The sequence below is a fragment of the Aquila chrysaetos genome, chromosome W (genome assembly GCF_900496995.4).
Source record: "Aquila chrysaetos chrysaetos chromosome W, bAquChr1.4, whole genome shotgun sequence".
Taxonomy (NCBI): Eukaryota; Metazoa; Chordata; class Aves; order Accipitriformes; family Accipitridae; genus Aquila; species Aquila chrysaetos.
The window spans coordinates 6,385,975-6,411,967 of record NC_054457.1 but is presented as its reverse complement, the minus strand read 5'-3'; the positions used below and the strand labels follow the sequence as shown (position 1 = coordinate 6,411,967).

General features: G+C 43.1%; 2 protein-coding genes across 2 annotated transcripts in view; one reads left to right on the top strand and one right to left on the bottom strand.

Moving 5' to 3' along the window:
• The window catches only part of LOC121232761 (PI-PLC X domain-containing protein 3-like), a 169,566-nt gene extending 156,069 nt beyond the window's left edge, over positions 1–13,497 (top strand). Inside the window, exon 3 of the mRNA XM_041121174.1 lies at positions 13,199–13,497. Coding sequence (XP_040977108.1) covers positions 13,199–13,355 — 157 coding nt within the window. The 3' untranslated portion in view covers positions 13,356–13,497. The remainder of the gene's footprint in view (positions 1–13,198) is intronic.
• A 4,471-nt stretch (positions 13,498–17,968) lies between these two features.
• LOC121232747 (endogenous retrovirus group V member 2 Env polyprotein-like) lies at positions 17,969–25,894 on the bottom strand. The gene is made up of 3 exons (XM_041121149.1): positions 25,883–25,894; positions 23,596–24,284; positions 17,969–18,080 (listed from the first exon to the last, which is right to left on the bottom strand). The coding sequence occupies exons 1-3, from the start codon at positions 25,892–25,894 to the stop codon at positions 17,969–17,971; spliced, it is 813 nt and encodes a 270-aa protein (XP_040977083.1).
• Between the last annotated feature and the right edge of the window lie 99 nt (positions 25,895–25,993).

The following is a 25,993-nucleotide window of genomic DNA, read 5'->3' as shown; positions in this document are numbered from 1 at the left end:
GAACAGGGCTCGATAGGCATGGGCCAGGCCCCAGCACGTTGCAGTGATTTGTATCTCTCTGGAGCTGCCGGGGTGACAGCATACCTTTTCCAAATATTTTACTAGTTCTTCTGGATTCTACACTTGTTCAGAGGTGAATTTCCAAAACATTGGAGGTGCCCACTGTTCTAGGTACTTGCCCATACTACCCCACTCACCCTGCCACTCATAATTATCCAGCCTTGGGGCAGACCTCTGGGTGATCTTCTTAAATAGTTGTTTAACCTTAAACAAGAGCTGAACCACATTCAGGAACATGCTAGTTCCTAGCAGTAGGGCTAGGACCATGCTGGTGTCAACATCCCAAGGGTATTCAAATTTTTTTAAAATTCTCAAACGCCATTGTAACTGGACTGAAGGAGAAGGGAAAAGGGAAGAAAGGTACCCCACCCATAGACTGGTTTTCCAAGGAGGAAAGGTAAATGGTGTAATTATTAATAGTTTCCCAGAGATGGCTCCCAAAGTATAGAGGTGACGACAATGCTGAGTGCAAATACTGGATTAATCCCACAACCGATGACTTTATCATACCATAAACCAGTGTTATACAATACATCGAAGTGAAAACCTTAATCCACCTCCCACGGATGATAAGCAGCAGCACAGGGACTACATACAGCAAGTGAGGTGATACATAACAGAACTTTAAAAATGAGCGCAACAACTCTAAGAACACATAAATCAACATAGTGACCAGCAACTATTAGACCAATATAATGAATGCTTATAACAAATTTGTTTTAACAAGCTCTGGTCAGGTCTGTTGTTATGTTAACCCTTTGTGCCCTACGTTGGGCTCCAAAAAGGACTGTCGTGGTTTAACCCAGCCAGCAACTAAGCACCACGCAGCCGCTCACTCACTCTCCCCCCACCCAGTGGGATGGGGGAGAAAATTGGGAAAAGAATCAAAACTCGTGGGTTGAGATAAGAATGGTTTAATAGGACTGAAGAAACTAATAATGATAATGATAACACTAATAAAATGACAATAGTAGTAATAAAAGGATTGGAATATACAAGTGATGCACAATGCAATTGCTCACCACCCGCTGACTGACGCCCAGTTAGTCCCCGAGCGGTGATCCCCCCACCCCCACTCCCCCCAGTTTATGTACTAGACATGATGTCACATGGTATGGAATACCCTGTTGGCCAGTTGGGGTCATCTGCCCTGGCTGTGTCCCCTCCCAACTTCTTGTGCCCCTCCAGCCTTCTTGCTAGCTGGGCATGAGAAGCTGAAAAATCCTTGACTTTAGACTAAACACTACTTAGCAACAACTGAAAACATCAGTGTTATCAACATTCTTATACTGAACTCAAAACATAGCACTGTACCAGCTACTAGGAAGACAATTAACTCTATCCCAGCTGAAACCAGGATAAGCAGGAACAGGGTGAGGACATGGTGAACATTCTTGAGTAGCACACCTTGATGACATTATTTTTGGTAGCATCCTATTTGTGGGTACTCCAGTTGAAACTAATGAGGATGTATAAGGATATATACATAGGGATGGTCTGAACACCGAGGAAGGTTGTGACATCTCCATCACTGTAGGCTTGTAAGAACTGATTAAATTGAACATTTGCCAGGAGTGGTTTGTATAGTTGATCTTTGTGTAGTTGATCCTTCCCAGGATGGGCTGAATGAACTTGAATGACTTTTCAAGGTTCTTTCCTGTCATGATTATTATGATTCAGTGACACACAAGACATCCACTGTTCCCACTGGAGCGATGAATTCTCAGCATCCTTGAAAAGCCAGAGTCATTGTGTGCTGAATTATGGCTGCAGAATTAATCAGTGTTCTTGCAAATGTGGGTAAAATTGGATGAAGTGGGGGAAAAGTTAAAGAGTATAGGTGTTACCGAAATCCGGAATAAAACTCCTTAACAGCAATGAGAAGTTAAGAAGCAGGCACTCCTTTATTGCAGCGCTGGGCACACGGGGGATCGCTCCATCGCTCCATCTATCGTGTGCCCCTGTCTAGTCTAACTGTGCAGGTTAAATGCACACCTGTTATACATATTCACTAAATTTCTAGAAAATGTTATACATAATCATTAACTTTCCGATAAATCATTAGCATATGTAAATGTCTCTTCACGCAGGCGCAGTGAAGGTCTCTGGTGGTCTTCCATAGTCTTCCTCACTTGTCCACTTCTTGACCTCTCTTAGGTGATTCTGTGCAGTACGATTCTCACCATCATCTATATTAATTTACATAAAAATGCATACTATGTCTATTCTTAAATGTAACCTTTCTAATAATTGGTCCTTCAGTCACACCATCTTATTAATATTCTTATGTTAAAACAATCATTGGTTAATCTCACTTAACTCTACTGATTAGAATCCTCGATAATTAGATCGAGGTGGGAAGGGTAAGGGGTTTCCAAGCAGCAAACTGGTGTCCATAACGGTTTCCTAAAACAAAACACTACAAATCAACAAATCTTTGTCAAAATTTCTGTGGTTAACTGATTTTAGACAATACTTGAATTCTTATGGTTACCCATAGTATATTTTCTAAAGTTCCTAAGTTCCTATGACTACATTTCAAACTTAACACTCCCATACCTATGCTTCACAATTTTCTACTTCTTAATCAAACCAAACTCTTTTATGTGATTAAATTTTTATTTCTTTACCAGAATATTTGCAACATAGGGATTCAGATTCAGGCTCATGTGAGTACATCCTCCTGCAGAGGAGTGCTGTTTTTCTTGAACAGTAACGCCTATTTGCAAAAGGCTGCAGGGAGGCAAGGTGTGTGCTTCGCTGGAAAGGGAAGAAATGCTACATGTCACTTTTGCCCTGAACAAGTGGACCTGATTCAGTTCTCGCTGGTGTTACTAGTAATGAGCACTTAATGCTAGGCAGCGTCACACTCTGTAAATGAGACCAGTTTCTCATTCTGGATTAGGTTGTACTGGGTCCCTGCACTCCAAAAGAAAATCCGTTCTTTGCCTTTAGTGATCAAACTCTCATTAAACAGTGAACAGCCCTTTTGTTTTGTGTTTACAAAGTTGCTTTTCCTCCTCCTCTCCCTTGAAAGCTCTGCAGAGAGGAAGGGCTGTTTTGCCACTGGAGGTCCTGTCTTAGAGCATTGCTGTTGTTAGTCTTCTGTCACGTTTACAGGCTTTGATGACTCAGGCAATAAAAAAAAACCCACACTGCCCCTCTTTCTGAGCTAAAATAGCCTAAGAGGAAATTTTTTTAAAGCAAATTTTAATGCAGTTAGGTCATATTTTCTTTCTGAATGCTCGTAATGGGACTTGCAGTTTTGCTGCTTGAACTGAAGCTACTGGAATGTGTTATTATTATTTTTAAACAAAATTCAATACCATTGGAGTCCACCTGAGATTTTTGATAGATTAAAAAAAAAAAGTCTTGAATATTCAATAGCTTTGAAAAGGGCTATGCATACCTTGTATTTTAGAGCAGTGTTTCTCAGCTGAGTTCTTTACTGCATCAGAAAATGGTTCCTGAAAGAAGTGAAAAACTTAAAAAGAAATCTGCACACATTTCTGTTTATATGAGCAAGCAAACAGACCAGGGAAAATAGAGGTAATAAAATAACTGTCAAAGCTGAGCCTAGATTTTATTGGGTTGTAAATGAAAATCATTGTAGCAATGCTATATAAGAAAGCATATGGCTCCTCAACAAAAAAAGGCTGGAAACAGTGATGTAGGGCATGTTTGCATTGTGTGATGTAAGCCATCTTGATACCCAAGCCCTGCCCAAATGATTGATACCTCTGACTGGCCTAGTGAGGTGCCACCTAGAGATAAAAGCTTTGGTCTCAGAAGAAATATAGCCACATTAAATATTTCTGCATGACACTGCATTGTCCAGCGTAGGTACATCCCTGCTGCCCAGATCTCCACTCACATGGCTGGGCTGTTCTCAGCCCTTGCAGGTCAGGATCTGAACCATTGGTGCCAGAGCTCCAGTGAGTGACATGCGGAAACAGACTCCACAATCAGTGAGATTGTAAAGCAGGTATGTTTATTCAGCGCTGGGCAGCACGGGGGGGTAGTCCCACCAAAGTCGTGCACGCCTGACTCGGCAGTTCGCTTCAAATTTATACAGTCAAGTGTTACATATACATGAAGTTTTGCAATACGCCTATACATAAGCATGATCTATCCCCGCTTCATATTAAAACTAGTTCCAAAAGTCACAAGGCCGGTCTTGGCTGGTTTTTGGGGTGGACTGCTGCTTCTTATCAGGGACTATCTCCTGCCCCAGCCAGCCTCAACAATGCAAACATTAAGCATCACTTCTCATCCTCTTGGGCCATCAATGCAAACGTTAAGCACCACTTCTCATCCTCTTGGGCCACGTCTACCTGTACTGAAATTTCTTTAACTTCATTATAAGCTAGATAATTATTAAACAGTTTTTATCTACATCCATATATCTACTAAGGTTCCTTTGGCTCCCCGTTTCATGAGACCTTTAAGCACAGCACAGGCATCAAAAGCCTCCGTAGGAGCACCAGGACCCACTTAACACAAAGGCAGTGATGCTTTTGGGGTTTGCAGGCTGAGAGACTTGCATATGCTCATGCGCAAAATCATTTTTATCAATATTGCAAGAATATCCACTAAGACTATGGTATGTACTGGGCTTTTGTGAGCACACTCACGTAGGTGGCTGCCACACAGCATGGTTTGTGTTCCTCTGACTAAAACCCTTAATGAAAACAATTACTAGTTTGAGACATGTGGAGACTGGAATTTACAAGGAAGGGTGAACAAAGTTTGTTCTGCTATCACAAAGACACACTGAGGAATGTTAAAGCAGGCTTATTCTAATAATTATTCTGGATGTAGGGTACACCGTTCAGAAGATCTCGCGATGTCACGGAAAGGTAGAAGGCTAGTCGTCGCCTCCCTATGACATATCAGTAATCCCACCTACCGTTGTTAGTATAAAAGGAATTAACTGCGCAATAAAGGACGGAGTTGGCACTCACACTGTAATGAACGGGTTAACTTTGTTCATGAAATCGCATGTGGGGGTAGGGACATTCTTCGCTTATCTAAGACCATGAGTACCGATGATTAGCATATGTAGAGAAACGTTTACAGAGCATGAATGGGACTTGAGTCACCTAAAGAACAGCTGAGGAAGACTTCGGCCTTCATCCCAACAACCACCAGAAGGCAAATTACGACCACTTAACACCTGATGGCACAAGATACCGAAGATACCAGCCAGCCTTCACGTATCAGGGACTAAAAAGACTGTATAAATAAAGAGGCTCTTCCCCTGTTTGGGTGCGAGCTTGTGGCAGAGCACTGTCTCCCCGGCCGCCCAGCGCTGTTTTGCTCTTTTATCGCTTGCTAATACATTCGATCTTTTATTTAATACAAATTGGCTCCTCCAATTTGTCACGAGCGTCTATAACACACACCATGTGTGTTATCTGCCTCTTCCCTGGTCCGGGCCGACCAGTGATCTAATCGCGGCACCTTGATATGTAGCACTGCTACATAGTGGGAGGCTGAGGCGTGTTGGTTGGCGGCGCGAGCTGCTGCGTCTGCGGGTGCAGCGCCGCCTCGGGAGCAGCGGGGACAGCGCCCTCGGGGACAGCGGGGACAGCGCCCTCGGGGACAGCGGGTCGGACTCAGACGGAGCGGGCGGCCGTGGAGCGGGGCTCGCAGAGTGGTCCGTCTTTGATCGCGGACATGGGCACGGAGGGTGCGGCGGAGACGGAGGTTTTTCCTGCAGAGGCGGCACCAGCGGGACCTGGTGCGCCCCCCCCCAGTATCCATGAGGAGTTGCGGCGGGTGGTTCGGCAGCTCATGGGGGAGGGACGGTTTGCAACGCCTCAGGCACAGGCACGGGGCATACGCGGGCGTGACTTTACGGCAGTTGCAACAACTGCCTTGGCCGCTCTTAGGTGTGTCGCGGCCATGGATAGAGCGGACCCCCCTTGCGTGAAAGTTCGGCAGGGGATTGCCGAGAGGTTTACTGCCTTTTTAGATCGGCTTCAGCTTGCTGTGCAGGCGGCAAACCTCCCGGAGGCGGCTAAAGAGGCGATTGTGCTTGAATGTGCTAGGGCTCAAGCTAACCCACAGAGCGCAGCGCTTGTCTCTCATTTGCCAGCGGGTTCGTCCCTAGGCAACATGATACGCCATGTACTGGAGAGAGAGCAACACCGGGAAGCGCGTCCGGTAGTGGCGGCCTTGCAACGAGTTTTGCGGGCGGGTACAACCTGATACTGCTTTTGAGGAGGCAGTCTGTAAGCAGGCCGCTAATGAGCAGGATTCTGATTCTGATAATAATTCTTTTGCATCAGGCAGGGTGGACTCTGAAAAAGAGCCGCATTTATATCCCTCATTACCTCCACCGCTGCCTCCCGCGGCCTCTGCGCGGCCGGGACCGCTGCCGTGCCGCCGCCGGCCCCCACCCCCCCCACCCCAATCCCCTGGTACTCCCTCTCCAGGGTCTGCAGAACTTACAACGGAACCTGACTTTCCTACACTACCTGTATCTCCTTCTCCTGCTAATCCCTCTAACTCTGTGCCTCTGTCTAATCCATGACGATTCACTTAATAATTTGGGAAAAAATACACATAGTTTGATGCAACGCTGTCGAGAAAAAGCTCTACAGCAAGGAGATACCATGTTTACTTTTCCTGCTGTATGCACACCTGCCTCAAGTATTACAAGAACCTCCAGAGTTAGAGTTGTTAGGATCAGTCATCATGAATCCCTGTGTGATGTTTAATTACACCCATAACACCACTCGAAAGGGTCAGAATGTAAATGCTATTTTGCCTGTATATAGAAATGCTACAGCTTGGTGTAACTATATCTATTCCAGAATATCACACTCTTTTTTCTATTCCAGCTGCTTTACCTAGGCGGATGTTTTTAATTTGTGGGAATAGAGCGTGGGAGAGGAATTCCGTCACAACTTAACAGGAGGCCATGTAGCCTCGGACGACTTGCGTTACTAACACCCGATATCAATATGTTTCACAGTAAAAGGCTCACGATAACTGACACAGGGTTAACTGGATGGCTAACAAGTTTGAGAATTACGGGATGGTTGAAAGATTTGCTTATGCATGGCTTAGTTATTTTAATTGTAATATTAGCAGTTGTAATGATTGTACCACATATCATAAAATAGTTGAACGTATGATTGCAAAAGCATTTCATGTAACTTGGCACTCAAAAAAAAAAAAAGAGAGAGAGAGAGGAAGAGACAGAAAAAAAAAATTAATGAAAACAAACGGCTGGAGAGGGGGAAGAGAGATGCGGTTGCGGAACACACAGACATGGCAGCTGAAGAGTGAGAACATGTAAGAGAAATAACCCTGCAGACACCAAGGTCAGTGCAGAAGGAGGGGGAGGAGATGCTCCAGGCGCCGGAGCGGAGTTTCCCCTGCAGCCCGTGGTGAAGACCATGGTGAGACGGGTCATTCCCCTGCGGTCTATGGAGGTCCACACTGGAGCAGTGTGCTCCTGAAGGACTGCACGCCGTGGAAGGGACCCATGCTGAAGATCTTCGTGGAGGACTGTCTCCCGTGGGAGAGATCCCACGCTGGAACAGGGGAAGAGTGTGATGAGTGCTGCCACTGAGGAGGATGAAGCGACAGAGATAATGTGTGATGAACTAACAGCAAAACCTCATTTCCCGTTCCCCTGTCCAGCTGTGGAGGAGAGAGTGATAGGATAGCTATGGTAGGTGACTGGTGTTCAGCCAGGATCAACCCATCACATAGACAAAATGCATTATAACATAGAATGAAATTACATTGCAATTGGGAATTTCAAAAACAAGGGCTCTGTGTAACTCCTTTACAAGGCAATGAAAGTGTATGTGATTGGAATTAGGTGAAGGCGCATTTGCAAGGTGCATTTGCTACTAATATTGCAGGAGAGACCTAAGACCTTGCACAGATATTACAAGATCAAATGGGAAATACACAAAATTAGCAGAATAAGGTGTTTTTCAAAGAATTGTCTAATACTGTTGAATGCTTAAATCCAAAAACATGATTTGAAGGTTTAAATTTGTGTATCTGAATTTATATTGCTATTGGAGGGTTATTAATCATTTGTGTGTTTGCAGCAATCAGAATCACCTGAGGAGCAGTACGAGGATTGCGTCAGTTCGAAGCTACAGTCCTCGCTGCCTTCCTCGTGAATCTGATGTTCCTAAACAAAAAAGGGGGCGATGTGGGAGCAGCTCGGAACACCTGGCATTTGTTTTCAAGAGTGACCATTAGAATTTGTTGTGCTGCATGTTTGCCAAGCCTTGAAGAACTAGTTTTACAAGGTCAGGTTGGAGGATGGCCTTGTGTAGGCCTGGGAAGATGTGGCTGAAGACAGTCACGAGTATGTCTATGGAATGTTTTTATCTTTAACTGTTCTGAGGACTGGCAAACATCCCAGCTGGGTCAGATATGCCCTCCTGTGCTAGTTATATTGGCTGTGAGTCGTTAGTACTTTCTGGATCTTTGTTGAAACATATATAAGTTGGATTCTTTTGTGAAATAAAGGGAATCTTGCACGGAAAAAAAAAGAAAAAGAAAAGGGCAAATTGTGGGAGATTTCATAGAAAATGGGGGAACATTTCTTTGAGCCTGATTATTTAGAGTTAGCATAAGTAGCCCGCAGTCAACATGAGTGGACCGGAGTACGCTCCCTTTAAGCCACTACAGTATTTGCATGTTACCGTAGACACCTATAGTAAATATATTCTCGCTACAGCGCACAGGAAGCAGAATAGCTTGGCGGTTGTACAACACTGGCGTGCTTGCATAGCCCAACTGGGGATTCCACGACAGATCAAGACGGATAATGGTACAGCTTATGCTGCGGAAAAGGTGAAACGATTTTGTGCAACCTGGGGTATAGCCCTTGTACATGGCACTCCTTATAACAGCACCGGCCAGGCCATTGTAGAACGAGCACATTGAACCTTAAAGACCCTGCTAGATCGTCTTAGGGAGGGGGACCAGGCGGAGCCCTCCTGCTTACGGGATAATTCACCTGTTCTCCGTGCACAGCGTCTCCTGTTAACTGCGTTAACTTCATTAAATCAGACAATTCGGGGGGACCTGGACCAGACGACGGCGCAACAACATTTTACGACTACGGAAGAGAAAGGCCCCTACCTACTGGTCCGTGTGCGTGATCCCCAGACACGCCAATGGGACGGACCGTTTGAGCTGCGTTGCCTCGGGCGGGGGTACGCCTGTGTACAGACGCCTGAAGGGCTACTGAAATGGGTCCCTAGTCGTATGGTTCGTCCTGCCCTAACCTCATAGTGTTTGAGTGTTTTTCTTTACAGATTGCTGTTATCCTTTCCTGGCTTGTGATGTCTTGGGTATCTGCTACGAATTTCTGACGCTGGAGCAATTAATAAACAAGATAACAGAACTGCAGAAGCAAGAAGGCGCTGCAAGACCTTTATAGCAATTAAGAAAACTGTCATTTCGGCTTAGAACATTTAGCTGCGGGATGGGGACTTAGGAGTTGGTTTGTATCTTTGTTAAAAATCAGGGTTTCTTTTATTCTTGTGTATTTTATTAGGTATAATGTTGCTTTTACTGTGTTTAATTAATTGTGTTCATATATCTTGTAGGTCACCTTAGCCGACATAACAGGTCAAGATTCTCTGTGCACTGCAACCACATCACAAAGCCCGTGAACCAATAAACACGATGGCTATGACTCGTGCGGCACGTCTGGCCAGCGACCGCATGTGCCATAGGCTCCCCATGTTTCAACTGAGGCGAATTTTGGCACCCGCTGGCCACGCATGCTAAAATCTGTTCCTCTGCAAATGTACAAATACCGGGATTTTCCGAAGAGCATCGGGCCGGTGTACGGCAAGGCCATCGTTGCCTCTGTGGGGACGCCCACGTAAAGCTGGCACCTACCAATTGCTGGGCTGAGTTCGCGGATGGTGGTGACTAGATCTGCTAATGCTCTTTTAATAGAAAAAGGGAGGGGGAATTGTTGTGGGAACATTTTCAGCTAACGGTCACAAGAGCATTCCAGACGCCTTTAGAAGGCCTTGAACAGAATAAACAAGAAGACAAAAATAAGAAAGATACCAATTAGAAAAACACAGGTGCACATTCCACGATAAAGAGAACTTGGCACAAACAACCTCAATTCGGCAGTTTATCTTGACCAATTAGACTGAGATAAGTCTCGTATGTTTAGTTAGTATGACCAATTATATTTTATGTTTATGCGCGTGTGCAGTGTTGATGCAGCCAATCATTGAGTGCAACTGGACGCGTGGCCAGTGCATGAATAGTGTGTGTAACCAATGGGAGCTAGTTGGACATGAGGAGGGGGAGATGTAGGGAACACCGTTCGGAAGATCTCGCGATGTCACGGAAAGGTAGAAGGCTAGTCGTCGCCTCCCTATGACATATCAGTAATCCCACCTACCGTTGTTAGTATAAAAGGAATTAACTGCGCAATAAAGGACGGAGTTGGCACTCACACCATGTGTGTTATTGGTCTCTTCCCTGGTCCGGGCCGACCAGTGATCTAATCGCGGCACCTTGATATGTAGCACTGCTACAGTGAGCATGTGAGAGATTTGTACTGAAACTGAGCAATGTGTTGTTTCTTACAGTCATTGATGTAATCCACTTTCAAGATGGCACTATGGGAGGAAGATGATGTGTATGGGTTTTTTCTATGAATTTCTATCATAAGCAGAGTTGCATAGCCTAGACCAAATCCTTAAGGTCAGTGGAATCTTTTGTTCAGGTATATTTTTTTTACAGGGTTGTGTTGTTTGGCTTTGCTATACAAATAAGCTTTTTGTTGGATAATCTGATTCACTTTTTGACTTATCTTTGAACACTCTCTACTCTTGTGAACAAAAGATTTCTGTGACTTTATCTAACAATTTGCTTATGGGCAAAGGGTTATGCAACTGATTTCTGTGTGTAATATCAGTAAAACATAAATAACCCATTTAACTACTAAGCCTATCTGGAGATGAAATGGCAGGACAAATTAAGTTTAAGATAGAGCACTAATCAAAAGGAAGCATGACTATCTGTTAAAGGCTGATTTAATAAGAACACACTAGGAAAAAGAAAACAGTATTTCAGTCTATATGGCTAAGTGTATAGACAACAAACTCTATGGTCTGAAGACAGAATTACGTCAGAACCATATTCAGAACAAATAAAGGACACCAAAAGAAGTTAATTATGCCTCAAGGGGGAGTAAAATATCAAGGGTATCAACTTATGCAGAAGGAAGGAAGAAAAAATCTATGCCTGCCTACAATCAATCAGTTCACCTTTAAACCTAAAACTCTTTGAGCTTAAACGGGAGGATATTAAAGACAAAGGCAACATACTGCCACCTTAGAAGTTCAGCCTCATGTCTTTGTCCAGTGTTCAGCAATATCTCTTGCATGTAGAGATGCAGTGGAGTTTTCAACTGCTCTGAGCTGCCTTTTATCATCTTGGTGGTCCATGCCATTCTGCTGAGATCTGTCCTGGTTCTGGTTGCTCTCAGATCTTTTCAAACAGTCCAGACATTGCCAGATATTTAACACCTGACCTGTGCCTATTACAGTTCCACAGAGTGCAGCTTTTCAGGATTACATAACCTTAAATCTAAAGATGCTGGCTGGGTTCTTATACAGCAGAGTGCTTAAGCTCAGTTTTATGAGTTGATGTGCATACATGCATATGCTTCAGTTATATTTAATCAATGAGTGAAATAAAATGCTTTGCTGGCCTTAAATGAGGATCTTACGGTGGATTTAAGCACATGGACAAATGTTTTGCTGAAGCAAAACTTTAGTGTACATTTTCCTGTAAAATCATAGAGGGGCCTAATTATAACTGGTGGGGTTTTTTCAGTACTAAATTATATTAAAAAATGACTGATTCCGGTGGCCACTGACAAGTAAAATCTGTGTCTGCTAATAGTTCTGTTTTCTTTAGATCTGTTTTCCTAAAGCTTTGGGGTCCAGTTTTAGGTTCAGCATGTTTAGCTTGATTTATATTACTGTTAGACCAACATTTTACATGTACCTTGCCTCTGTGAAAGAGGCTGTACACCGTGCTGGCTGAGGGGGAATCACAGATTTATAGATTTTAGAGCAAAGGGAGAACATGATGTTCAGCTAAAATGACTACGGCCCTGCCCAGTCTGTAGGTTCTTTTATTTAACTCAACAGCTTGAGGTTGACCGAGGGTGTATTTTTAGAATGACATCCAGGCTTGATTTAAAGACTCCAAGTGCTGCAGAAATTGTCACAATCTTTGAGAGTTTTTTCCAATAGTCAATTACCTTTCTTTGAAAAATCTGTACCTTATTTTTTTGGAACTCTGTTAACTTTTGTCTTCTGAACATTGGATCTTGCTGCTTCATTTCCTCTGCAGGACTAGGGAGTTCTTTATTTTCCCATAGATATTTATTATTATTATTATTTTATATTTTCATGGTATCAGAAAAATTTCTTTATACTCACAAACCCAGTTAAGCAGACATCTTTTACACCCCAGTATCCCAGTGCTAGGGGTCTGACATCATAAAAATATGCCATCTTAGAAAAGAGTCGATATGATGACTGTGGTGCTTTTTGTTTCAGTTACTAATCACTGGTTTATGATTAAATATAATTCATGACTGAGATATTAATACTGGGAAAGAAAGGGTATTTGGTATATGCTGTACTTATACTGTAGAAATAATGGTTGCTCCAGTGTCCCCCAAAATATTATTTTCAGTATTTCCTTCAGTGTGTCAAACACGCTTTACAAATGTCTCGAGTTCTCTGTTACTTCTTTTTCCATAAACAATTCCCATGGAGTCATATGGCCAGATGATATAGAAAAGGTATCTGGTCCATTCCCTTGCCCCTAGGTTAGATCAACAATTACCATGAGCCTGTATGACCTTCCTTTTATTCTTTTCTACTGAGAAGTTGAAATACAATCAACATATTATTTCCAAAGAGAATGAAAATTATAAAAAGAAGGGGTTTCAAAACGCTTGAGCAGTAACCTGTGTCCTTTCTCACATGGTTCCCTTAGAAACCAAGTAAGATCAATGGCAGTCACTGTTGGTAAATCCTGCCTCGATGCATTTGTCTCGCTGCTTTATGAGTAATTATTGTTCCTGTTTTCTCCTTAGGGCTCTTCCTGCAATGATGCAGTGGGTCCAAACTCAGAAACCAGGAGAAAGTGGTGTGAATATTATCACTGCAGATTTTGTAGAACTTGGTGACTTTATCAGCACAGTCATAAAGCTCAACTATGCCCTGGATGAAGGTGAAGATGACACTACTTGATAGTACTGTAATATGTTTGTTGTTGCGTTATTTAGAATTAAAAAAAAAGATTGCATTTTAAAAGAAGTATCTTGTAAAACACTGATCTTCCTATAACACGCTGAGGTGTTTAGGGCTTTAGTAGGTGGGCGTAGGGGAAATGTTTTAATCAATTATGATCACTTTTTACATTTGTGTTTCATGTGAAGAACAAAACTAAACATGTTTACAGTGTTTTATAAAAGAAGGCCATTTCCATGTTTTCCATGAGGTACAAAATGCAATTCATGTGTCTTCTATGGTTATGAACAGTGCCAAGAAATTTGCTGCTTTCAGAGCAATGGGATGTATATTGCCCTCTGTCTGCTCACAGTAGGATTCATGACTGTGTGTGCATTACACCGGGACACTAAGGACAGTATATCTGGCCCGAAAATTTTAAGCTGCTACACTTCATCTGTTAGGTGGTTTAACTGATCATATTTATCAGTGAGCTACAGGTTTAAATGCCTTTGTGAAGTAAATCCAAAGTCATGCCTCCAACATACGCATAATCAGTGGACAGTAAACATGATGTATTACATAGCTTGCACAGAGCACAGACTACATCCTGCTTGCTTTTCATTCTCAAAATGGGGTTTTCCAATGTCTCTGCCCCAGGTCAAGGCAGCAGATATGTGGTGCTGGCCTAACTCTGTACTAGGAGCTGCCAGTGCATATTTTCTGTGGTTCTAGCAGGAACAAAGTTAGGCCAGCTTGGAGCACCACTCCCTCCCAGGATTCATCTTATGTAAGAGCCTGATCCAATGTCCAGTGAATTTAATAGGAAAATTTCCTGTGTTTAGCATAGATTTGGCATAGGATCAATAAATTGTGTGTACTGTAAGGTGAGCAGGATTTTTTCCCATAGTGGAAACGTGCTTTCTGCAGGATTAAAACTGCACTTAAAAAAAAAAATAGGTGCAGTCTAAGCTTCTCTTTAAGGCAGCTATGAACACAACACTTCTCTGCTGATTACAAAAAAATCAGTGCCAGCTTCATCAGTGAAAAATTGCTGTACTTAAGAGTGTAGTAGTTCAATATCTAGCTAATAACAATACCCTAATGTCCTTAAATTGTTTGTGGGATATAATACTGCATAACACAAGGTCAGAAGTCTACTGAATGGCACTGTTCTAGCAGCAGAATCTCTGATCATCCTACTGTGATGGGTTGACCCTGGCTGGTTGCCAGGTGCCCACCAAAGCCGTTCTATCACTCCCCCTCCTCAGCTGGACAGGGGAGAGAAAATATAACAAAGAGCTTGTGGGTCGAAATAAGGACAGGAGAGAGATCACTCACCAATTACCGTCACGGGCAAAACAGACTCAACTTGGGGAAAATTAACTCACTTTATTACAAATCAACCAGAGCAGAGTAATGAGAAATAAAACCAAATCTCAGAACACCTTCCTTCCACCCCTCCCTTCTTCCTGGGCACAACTTCACTCCCGGCTTCTCTACCAACCCCCCCAGCGGCACAGGGGGACGGGGATGGGGTTTTCGGTCAGTTCATCACACGTTATTTTCTGCCGCTTCATCCTCCTCAGGGGGAGGACTCATCACACTCTTCCCCTGCTCCAGCGTGGGGTCCCACCCACGGGAGACAGTCCTCCACGAACTTCTCCAACGTGGGTCCTTCCCACGGGCTGCAGTTCTTCACGAACTGCTCCAGCATGGGTCCTTTCCACGGTGTGCAGTCCTTCAGGAGCACACTGCTCCAGCGTGGGTCCCCCACGGGGTCACAGCCTCCTTCGGGAACCCACCTGCTCCGGCGTGGGGTCCTCCCCGGGCTGCAGGTGGATATCTGCTCCACCGTGGACCTCCATGGACTGCAGGGGGACAGCCTGCCTCACCATGGTCTTCACCACGGGCTGCAGGGGAATCTCTGCTCCGGCGCCTGGAGCATCTCCTCCCCCTCCTTCTTCACTGACCTTGGTGTCCGCAGGGTTGTTTCTCTTACATGTTCTCACTCCTCTCTCCGGCTGCCGAATTATTGCCTGTCCCAACTTTTTCCTTCTTAAAAATGTTATCACAGAGGCGTTACCACTATCGCTGATTGGCTCGGCCTTGGCCGGCGGCAGGTCCGTCTTAGAGCCGGCTGGTATTGGCTCTCTCTCGAACACAGGGGAAGCTTCCAGCAACTTCTTACAGAAGCCACCCCTGTAACACCCCCTCCCGCTACCAAAACCTTGCCACACAAAGCCAATACACCTACTTTTAATGAAACACATAAATCTCAAATATATGGAAAATTTAGTGTGTTATAAAATGAGAGCATTGCCACTGTATGACACCTAACTGGATACAATGCAATCAATCATATCTCCTGGATACATCAATGCACAGGCACACAACTTTGGAAAGCAAACCATTTCATTTGTGCAAAACAATAGATACCATAATGTCTTACAAGGAAAATGCTCTTTGAAATATTGCAGGGCCTTATGGGATAAGACTAAGGTCAAATTTCCATTGATATTACTAGAATTTTTGGTTGAGTGAGAAGAGAGAATGGCATCATACGGTCCTTTGCTATTTTCTGTCAGATGATAAGGACTACCATCTACCATCAGAGTTTAGAAAAACAAAAATGGTCTCATTGAACAGGTGGGTTACAGGGAGGTTGTAGGGTTTTTGTTGTTGGTTTTAGTTTACAAAGAAGTGGAATAAAATGAACAGTTGCTGCTATTTTGTACTGAGAGGGTGCCTTGGAAAAAGAGTGTGTGTGTGTGTGTGTGTGTGTGTACTATAAAGAAATGTTTAAGTGTATGTGTACTATAAAGATGCATTTAAATGTATGTATATGATACAAAGACATCCATGCACACTTGCATAATGATATTCTGGTTTCTGGACAGGAGTATTATAAATTTGGTTGAAGAAAACGGCAGGTGTTACAAAGTTATGATGCCTCCTTCAGTAGCAGGTTTTTTCTGTATAGGTTAGGACTGTAAGATTCATCCTCAGTGAAAGCTGTGATCTAAGCCAGTTAGGTTTTTTACAGTATTAAAACTTGACCCAAAGTGCCCCAAAAATTTACCGAGTCACAGCCCATCTTTGCATTGAACAAGGGGTAGGACTCGAGTCCTTTCACCCACAGCTAAGCAAGATATGGGGGGGGTTGATGCACTTTGTTTCCACTTTCCACAGGCTCTCCAAGCAAAATTAATGCAATGGACACATAAAATGAAACATGAGCATATGTTTTCTTGAACCCTGTGCAAACTGAAAACTTGTGTATTTTGCATAGTTTGTGGAGTACCTTTTCTTTTATGTGGGATGGCCCATATAGAAACATGAAAATGTTTGCTTATTTATTGGAGATGTGGTGTGAAATGCTCTTTTCATTCTTCTGTTTAGCTGGATTTGTTTGTTTCCAGATTCTTCCTGTCATCCTTCAGCTACTTAAGTATAGTTGAAACATTTAAACTATCCTTTTAATATGGTAAAATAATCTGAATCTTTGGGTGGAGCAAAAACAATGTTTCTTTTTTGGATTCTGATTGAAATTCTGTTGAATCTGAGAACACTAACACCGAGTTCCTCCTGAGGCCTCCCGCTCAAACACACACCAGACACCCCAAGCTTTTCGCTTACACAAAGGTGTACTCAAAGCAAATGTTCTGCTGTATTTAAGAAAAGGTGTGTGAGTGTGTGTGCCTGTATATATGAATAAATATAGAGCTATGCCATATCTTGAGCTTATTAGCATTGTTATGAAATGTTCGCTTAGCATCAGTTTTATTCTAATTGTCATTTGGGTACTGGAAAATAAAAGCAAAGCAAAAAGAAAATCCTCTGATGAGAAGGATAATAGACAAATCATATCATTTCTCCATTAATGGGGGAGGGGAAATCTTAGCAAAATGTTAAATTTTGGTCAGAAAAATTATTATTTCATTTAGCTGTTGATCTCCTTTCTGTTGGAGAAGCACAGCACTTTATGGTAGGGGACAGGTAAGCAAACTTGCCTTAATTACTAAAACAAAAAAGGGGGGGGGGGGCATACTATCCACACTTTTCTGGCGATTTCATCTGCAAGGCCCCAAAACTGTAGTCAAACTGTCCTGATAGGGATGCACTCCCTATTGATATTGTTTGGGAGATCTCACCAGAAAAGAACAAGCCAGAAAGGACTATGCAGCACAACTTGACCATTCAAGAGCCCAGTTTTGCCACCCATATGCAGCTAAAACTCTCTTTGATTTCAACCAGAAATGTGCTTGTGGGGTTGGGTCAGATGAGTTGTTCTGACCTGATTCGTTTGGGAGGTTTCTACACATGTATTATGAGGAATCTTGCATGGGAAATTAGATGACTGTAATCAGCCCATCAGAGGAAAAATACCTGTCTACACTATTGATCTTCATAACATCTGTTTACTAAAACTGTCATGTCATTCTTTGTCAAAACATTTTTTTCTCTTCTCATGCTCATTTTCCCCCTCGCTATGTTCATTGTATACACATCAAGTAGTATTGTTTTCTGACATTTTTACATGATTATTTGATTCTTTCTTTCAGTCATACTTTAAAAATTGCGACTGCGTTGCACAACACAAGCCAAAAGTCAGTGTCTCAGCTGGTGTAAACCTACCTGGCTCCATTTTTCAGTTTACACAAGCTGAGAATCTCTTTTGATACTGATCCAACCTGCAGCGATTTGAACCAAATAGCAGCTGGTTCCAGGTGTCTGATTCCTGCCCTGTGTGGAGAAGAGTAAAATCAGAATCAGACCACAGGAGCCTAGTTTTAAAATCACTGGGTTATTTACATTCTTTTGCTGTTGGTTACATTACTGGTTTTGTAGGTTCTGCCATTTCAAGCCATTCTTTTAAACATACACATGTGTATATATATGTATATGTGCATGAGAGGAAATGTATGATCCTGTATGCTGGGCTAAGTCTTTCTGTCATACTGATACAAATCTAGACCATTTCTACTAATTTCAAAGCAGTTACTAAAGTTTTACACTGGGATGAAAGGGAGCAGATAGTCAGTGCATAGTAAGTATATACTGTATTGCAAAGGAAATTCAAAATTGTGGAGGTTAACTCCACAATATCAAAAAACTGGAGTGCCCTGAAAACGCAGCTCCAGTGCTGTTTATCCTGAATATAGTATATGGAGCACTAGGTATTAGCAACTGAGCAGGCTATTTGGTGATTTCAACAGTTCAGTTAACACCATTTTAAACGTCTAAACTCCTTCTCAGTGAAGTAAAAGCTAATAGTGTATGATGTATTTGCCATATCTCAGTGGTAGCTTCTGTGTTACAGAATTGTTCTGAATTGTATATGTTTACCCAAAAATGAGGTTAAAATATGCTGTATAGTATGTGCAATGTATTGATTACAAGTATGTTGGAGTTCAGTGATCTATTTAGTTTTTACTGTGCTGCTGTTTTGTAGGTATCTGTGTGTATGGGAGTATGGATTGTCTACAATGTATGAGGAAATAATAATTAATCCTAAAGGAAAGGGCAGTTATGTAACCTGCCTTAATGCATTTGCATAATCTTGTTTGAATCCTATAATTATCAGTTCTGATTTCAAATGTTACCGAGGATTGTCTATAGGGCTGACTCCCTCACTTTTCGGCACTAAGGAGTTAAACTTGAAGTTGCTTGGAGCTCACTTACATATTGGTAAAAAAAAGAACAGCATGTTTGCCTGATCAACTACCTTGATTGTACAAGGTGGCAAAGACATGGTTTCCAGTGTGATACGGATCAAATCACTTCTGTGCACACACAGCTCCTGCTGATGTCAGCGGGAACTGTGTTCATGTTATTGAACGGCCTAAAATTCTTCTTCTGGGATACAATCATGATACAAAGGTGGTGGTATCCTGGCTTTGGGGAAGCACCTGGATGCTATGCAATACTGCTCATGTCCTGTGCTGGAATGTAGCTGTAAATTTGCAGGAAGAGCTCTGAACTCTGTTCCAATCTAGGGTGGACTGTAAAAATCCTTATGTTAAAATGATAAATGTCAGAGGCTGAGCAGCCTGGCCTGGCCTGCCCACATACAGCATTCTGCTTTCAGGAGCTGTGGCAGCTTTAATTAAAAAAGCAATAATAATTTCCCAGTGGCTGGCAGGACCTAGTGCTCTAGTTAGGAATCTCTACATTGCCCACAGGTATGACCCCTCTACCATTCCCACAGCCAGGTCTAGCTCTCCCTTCATGGTTTCTGTCTGAGATGCCTCTGCCTGACGCCAATGGTAATTCTGAAAGACGTACTGAACACAGAGTCCAGCTCATGCCTGGCCCATTGAGCAGGAGTAGGCAGAGCGCGCCTGGCCTACAGTACATTTGGTGTGAGGTCAGCTGCAGTCAGACCCACCTGAACGGTGATTGAGGGAAGGCAGAAGTCTGATTTCAGACCCTCTTCTGTTATCTTCGTCTACTTAAAATACAACATCTTCCCACTCTTCTCCTTTGCCTCTACTCAGTGCTTCTTATCTCAGCTTCTGCATACTCATCCCTTTAATTGCCAGCTGTGAGCAACACTGCTCAAAGTGAGTATTATAGGTTTGTCATCCTCAGTACACCATCACAATCCACAAGTTCTTATAAGATGTTGAGTACAGGGCTAAAAGATGGCAGTGTCCCACATCTGATGTCCTGGGATGGTTTATCTCCACACTCCAAGTTATGTACACATATACTCTTAGATGGGCCTCACCTTGGCTGATGAGAATTCATTTTTAAACTTTCTCCCTCCAAATTAAAAACAAATTAGATGATACACCAATGAGTATCTCCTAAGATGGAGGTACACTTAGGCTTTTTTTTCTGCAGTGAGATGACATGTACTAGTCTCTTCCCTCAGCTCTTGGTCCTACAAAGGTCAATTTGATCGCCAGAGATTCCTAGAGTAGCTGAAATGCTTGACACTAGCAAATCAGTTTTGCTGGGATCCTTAAAGCAGAATCCTGGGCTTTATATGTTATTATTAGTAGTGAAAATAAAAATATGTGGTTAAAAATGCAACCTAAAAAAAAAATAAATAAATAGCTGGGCTTGTCAGGACAGATGTTAAGTTTTTGACTGCCTCAGTCATGAGTAGCTTTAGGATCATGCAGTGTGATGATTAGTATGTTATTGCCACACTGCCTTCTGACACTGTTCAGGGTTTCTGTACAGAAGCCTTATTATTCCCAATGAGCATTAATACATTTGAATGACTTTTCTACGTTTCAGTGGGAAGGACAATTGTTTAAGACTGAGAACATGGAGCTCCCTGTGTGTTGTGCCCACAAAGGTTCACAGAGCTGCACCTTCTCTTTTTAGGAACTATTCAGTGGTACTTTAATAAATGTTGTGTAAAAAATGCCTACAGTTCTATATAGCAAATGTGAATTTTTATGACAAGAATGCATATTTAATGTAAAAAAAAAAAAGAATAACATAAAATCCAGTTTCTTTGTATCCAGTGAAACATCTAATAAAGCTCTGGTACCTGTATTCTTGGTTTATGGCTTCATTGCTGCATTCAAGACATTACATATTGGAGGCTTCTTAAACACAGTTCTGCAATATGGGATGGAGTTGGATGTTAGACCCGGGCTGTGCTATTACGTTAGAGGCATACGTGGACTGCCCCATAAGGGCATCACAGCGGGAGTACCATTTCCACGTGGTTACTGTGGGACCCTTGAATGCCACAGGCTGCTGTGATGTGTTCATGCTGCTGGGGATGCAGCAGGCTCTCGGGTACCTCTTCTTGGTACCAGCCTCAATTTGCCTTAAGCACCAAAGTGTATGACCCAGCTCTGTACCCTGCTGCTGACTCTTACCATTGGCGGTATCTTGTAAGAAGGAGTGAAATGGAAAGCAGGAACTAGACCTCCAAAGTGTTAGTCTCCTACTGCTTCCCTGGGCCCTCTCAGCATTGCTGCCTGGCAGCTCACATAGGCACAGTGACACAAACTCAGCTTGCCTGCAGGTGCTGGTGGAGCAGACTAGCCACTGCCTCAAGCCTGGCTCCAGGACGTGCCAGCCAGCAGGTGAGTTCCCTCCATTATCTCCCTGGTGCCTCCTATGGGGTTTGGGGACCAGCTCCTTGGAGGGGGACACAGGCAAGCCCTGCACCAAGAGCTCTCTGCACCCAGGAGCACAGCCAGCAAGACTGGGCTTTGCAGGGTCCTGCTAAGGTGAAGCATGGCATGTTAGAAGCTAAAGTCTTTCTGCATGGCAACAGCTTGGAGTTTAAGGCTCATATTACCTTGTATTCCTAGCGAGGCCAGAAGTGTTACTTGTTTTCCAGGACAGACCTCTTTTGTTTACCTCTCCTACTGAGTCACAGGCAAACCCAGCTCAAGTGCTCTGCTCCTGCACTCTTCATGCCCTCTCACTTGGCCCATTTTGAAATTAAGGAGCCAGGCACAGGCTGCCAGGGTTGCAGAAGAAGATGCCATGAAAGATGAGCAATGCCAAGGAGGCCTCTCTGTCAGTGTCTCCCTACAGAAATCCACAAATTAAATTTGCCTGCTGCTTAAAATGTCTCCCCTCCTCTTCCTACCCCACAGGTACTGTCTTACCAATGGGAGCATATGAGTTGCTCTGTACACAGAATGAATTTTCCTCATTGCAAAAGTGGTTGTCTCTCTCTCAACTACTCCAATAAAAGAATCAGCAGGCCAACTTTATCCTGCTGTTGTAATAGCTACTTTACTCCAAATATCGGATGCCTCTGTCCTGGTTAATATAGTGGTCTGATGATACATGAGAACACAGCCAGCTGAGTTGCTGATGCCTTTAAGAAAGCATGCGTAACACTAGGTGAAACAGGTATTTAGTAAATGGTTCTGATTTGGTTGTCTGAAAAGTGGATTCATTTCCTGCTGTGCAACGAGCCAATAATCACACACTCAGGAGAGACATTATTTATTTCATATTTGTGCAAAGATGGGCGCTAGGTGGTAACTCCACAAAGCTAGCACACCACACCAAACTAATGTATTTAGTAAAAACCCACCTAAATTTACATTCATTGGTTAGTAGTCAACATCTCATCTACTATTGGCCAGTTATATTTAGATTAGCTTCACTTGCTATGTAGATTAGCACGCATGCTCCTTGCAGGTGTGGGGGGGCAAGGTCTTCCAGCCTGGAATTGAGTCAGAGGTCGCGATCTCCCCCTGCCACCTTTACCTTTCCCCCAGTTCATGCTTCTTTGGCAATCATCCAGCCTTTGGCACCTTCTGGAGCAGGATGTTTCCTTTTATCAGTCACATCGTACTTTTCTTAAGTTCAATTATCCTTCTTGTTACCTCAAGAACGTTTCTTTTCTCTCTGATGGACCTTGAGCATTCTTGCCAAGTTGGCAATGCACACAAAGCATCCTCAAAGCATCAAGGCCTAATTGTTCCAGGGTGTCCTTACTCTATTAATGCCAACTGTGTGCCTTTCTGATTACAGCCTTACTTGTTAATTTGATATATACAAAATACATCTTGCACAAAATAGTCAGACTATTCTAAATCTCTGAGTTATTCTTCAACAATTCCAGAAAGTAATTGTGTATTAAGACACTGAATTTGGGTGGAAAAAAAAAAAAAGAAAAATCCTTTACCCTTGACGTGCGGAAACAGACTCCACAATCAGTGAGATTGTAAAGTAGGTATGTTTATTCAGCGCTGGGCAGCACGGGAGGTAGTCCCACCAAAGTTGTGCGCGCCTGACTCGGCAGTTCGCTTCAAATCTATACAGTCAAGTGTTACATATACATGAAGTTTTGCAATACGCCTATACATAAGCATGATCTATCCCCGCTTCATATTAAAATTAGTTCCAAAAGTCACAAGGCCGGTCTTGGCTGGTTTTTGGGGTGGACTGCTGCTTCTTATCAGGGACTATCTCCTGCCCCAGCCAGCCTCAACAATGCAAACATTAAGCATCACTTCTCATCCCCTTGGGCCATGTCTACCTCTATTGAAATTTCTTTAACTTCATTATAAGCTGGATAATTATTAAACAGTTCTTATCTACATCCATATATCTACTACATCTGCTAAGGTTCCTTTGGCTCCCCATTTCAGTCCCCCCTTTTCTAGAAAATAGTAAATTCTTTTACTATATCCAACTCTAGTACTTCTAATGCATTGTTTCCCTATCTAGCATTCTCTCAAAATATTTATTGGACTCGAGTCTTCGTCGCAACTGATTCTTTTTCCATTCGCTGTAGGAATCCCCTGTGCTTTGGAAACACCATAAGCCGCATCGAATTGTTGTACAAAGGATTATGAGCAGAAAAATGATTACTATTGCTGTCACAAACAGTTGTTTTGGCCATGTTAAATTTGGCAACCAGGAAGTTAGTTTTTCCCATATCTCAGAAAATCCCCATGATGTGTCATCCATAGTGATAAGATGTAACTCCTTAGAAATTTCCCAAATCTTTTCAATATCTGTCTCTACTTGCTGTCTTTCATTTAAATAGGCACAACAGCTTTGATTTATAAGTACGCACACACACCCTTCCTTTGTGGTTAACATATCTAATGCAAGGCGATTTTGTATCGTTATCTTTGCCAAGGAATCAATTTCGGCTTGTAATTTTCCTAGAGAGTCAGCAGTAGTATTGGCTAAAGTCTCGACCACCGCTGATACATTGACTATTGCTTTTTCCAATTCAGATACTCCAAGCATTGGGAAAAGCCATCGTACCACACTGTGGAATGTGGTGCCTCGTTCTATAAGAGGGTTAGAGGTTCTTTTAGTCCTCGTGTGGTGCCATGGGGATCGGAATATTCCCTGTAATTTTCCTAAGATAGGGAGTGTTTGTGGGATTATTATTCCCTCTGTGCATTCTCCCCACCAATCGATAGGTAAACTCTTATGTGCCTCCCCGTTTGCACAAAGGTACCAACGCCCGTCAGGGAGATTACAATTGGACGGCTCCCGAGGAGGAGGAAGATAACAACTCCCTGTTAGATTTCCCCATCCTGTATTAGCTATCCCTGTAGAGTGTGATTCATTACATCGAAAGCAAGTTCCATTCAGTGTCCCAAGAAAACTAGAAGTGTTGGCGTAATGCGGGCGCATCATTATGGGGTCTCCCCCTCTGCCTCTTTCCATGTCTTTTAATCTCCAAGACCAATTGTATCGATCATTATCATGTGGGTGTCTGCTATCCAGATCAAGTTTATACTTCACTATAGTTCTGGAACCATTTCCATATAAACAAGTATAGTTGGCAGTTCTATTCAATAGTGTTTTAGTGCTGTTTGTTCTAGAGGGGGACACCAATAAACGGGAAGGTTTCTCCTTGTTTGGGTATTAAGGTACACATCCAACAGCTTGATACATTAATATCCTTTGCTAGCTCCTGGTTATATCTGACAAACAGGTTTTCATCCCGTGCCTTACACAGAGTCCCCACAACTCCCCATATTACTGCGTAAAAACTAAATGTCCATTGGGTTTTGTGGTGACTTTCCATGGAGTTTTGGGTGTCTTTTTCACTCTGGTGTGATGAATCCAAGCGTCCTGTTCCTTGATTCTGATTGCAGTAAAGGAGGTGAGTAGTACTTGGAATGGTCCATCCCACTGTGACTCCAGGGTTTTTTCCGTAAGAGACTCTTGGCTGGTGGTGATGCCGCCGTATCCCGCATGTCGATTACCATTTAGGACGTAACTGCTTCCGTCTGTGAACCAAGTTTCCCCGTTTTCCATGGGGCTGTCTTTCAGGTCTGGGCGGCTTGCGTATGTTGCTTCAATGGTTTCCAAACAGTCATGATGTACCGGTTCTCCTGTGTTCCCGCTGAGAAAAGAAGCTGGGTTGACAATGTTAGTGACTACAATTTCCACGTCATCCAGCTCTATCAATATAGCTTGATATCTCAGGAATCTTTGTGGAGAGAGCCAATGTCCACCCTTTGCTTCCAGTACTGCTGATACTGTATGAGACACCAGAACAGTCATTTTCTGGCCCAGAGTAAACTTTCGGGCTTCCTGTATGTTCAGTATTATAGCTGCAACTGCCCGCAGGCATCCAGGCCAACCTTTTGCAGTCGTGTCTAACTGCTTAGAGAAGTAGGCAACTGCCCGTCGATATGGACCCAGGTTTTGTGCTAATATTCCCAGGGCAATGCCCTGCTTCTCATGGGAGTAAAGAAGAAATGACTTACATCTGGGAGTCCTAAGGCCAGGGCTGACATCAAAACCTTTTTCAGTAGCTCAAAGGCTCGTTCGGTCTCCTTGTTCCACTCAAGGTGTTTCTGCTCAGTGGCTGTCAGCGCATACAGTGGTTTAACAAGCAATCCATAATTATAGATCCACAATCGGCACCACCCCGTCATTCCCAGAAAAGTCCGTAACTCTTTTACTGTCTGAGGTCTCCGAGTTTGGCATATTGCCTCTTTACGGGCCTGTCCCAAAGTTCTTTGTCCCGCACTAATTTCATAGCCCAAATAATTCACTTTGCGTTGCATTACCTGTGCCGCCTTCTTGGATACCCGGTACCCTTGAAGTCCCAGGAAATTCAGCAGACTCACCGTCCATGTCATACAATCTTTCTCTGTCTTGGTGGCGATCAGGATATCATCCACGTACTGCAACAGTTTTCCCTCCTCAGACGGGGCTTCCCAGGATTCTAAGTCTTTCGC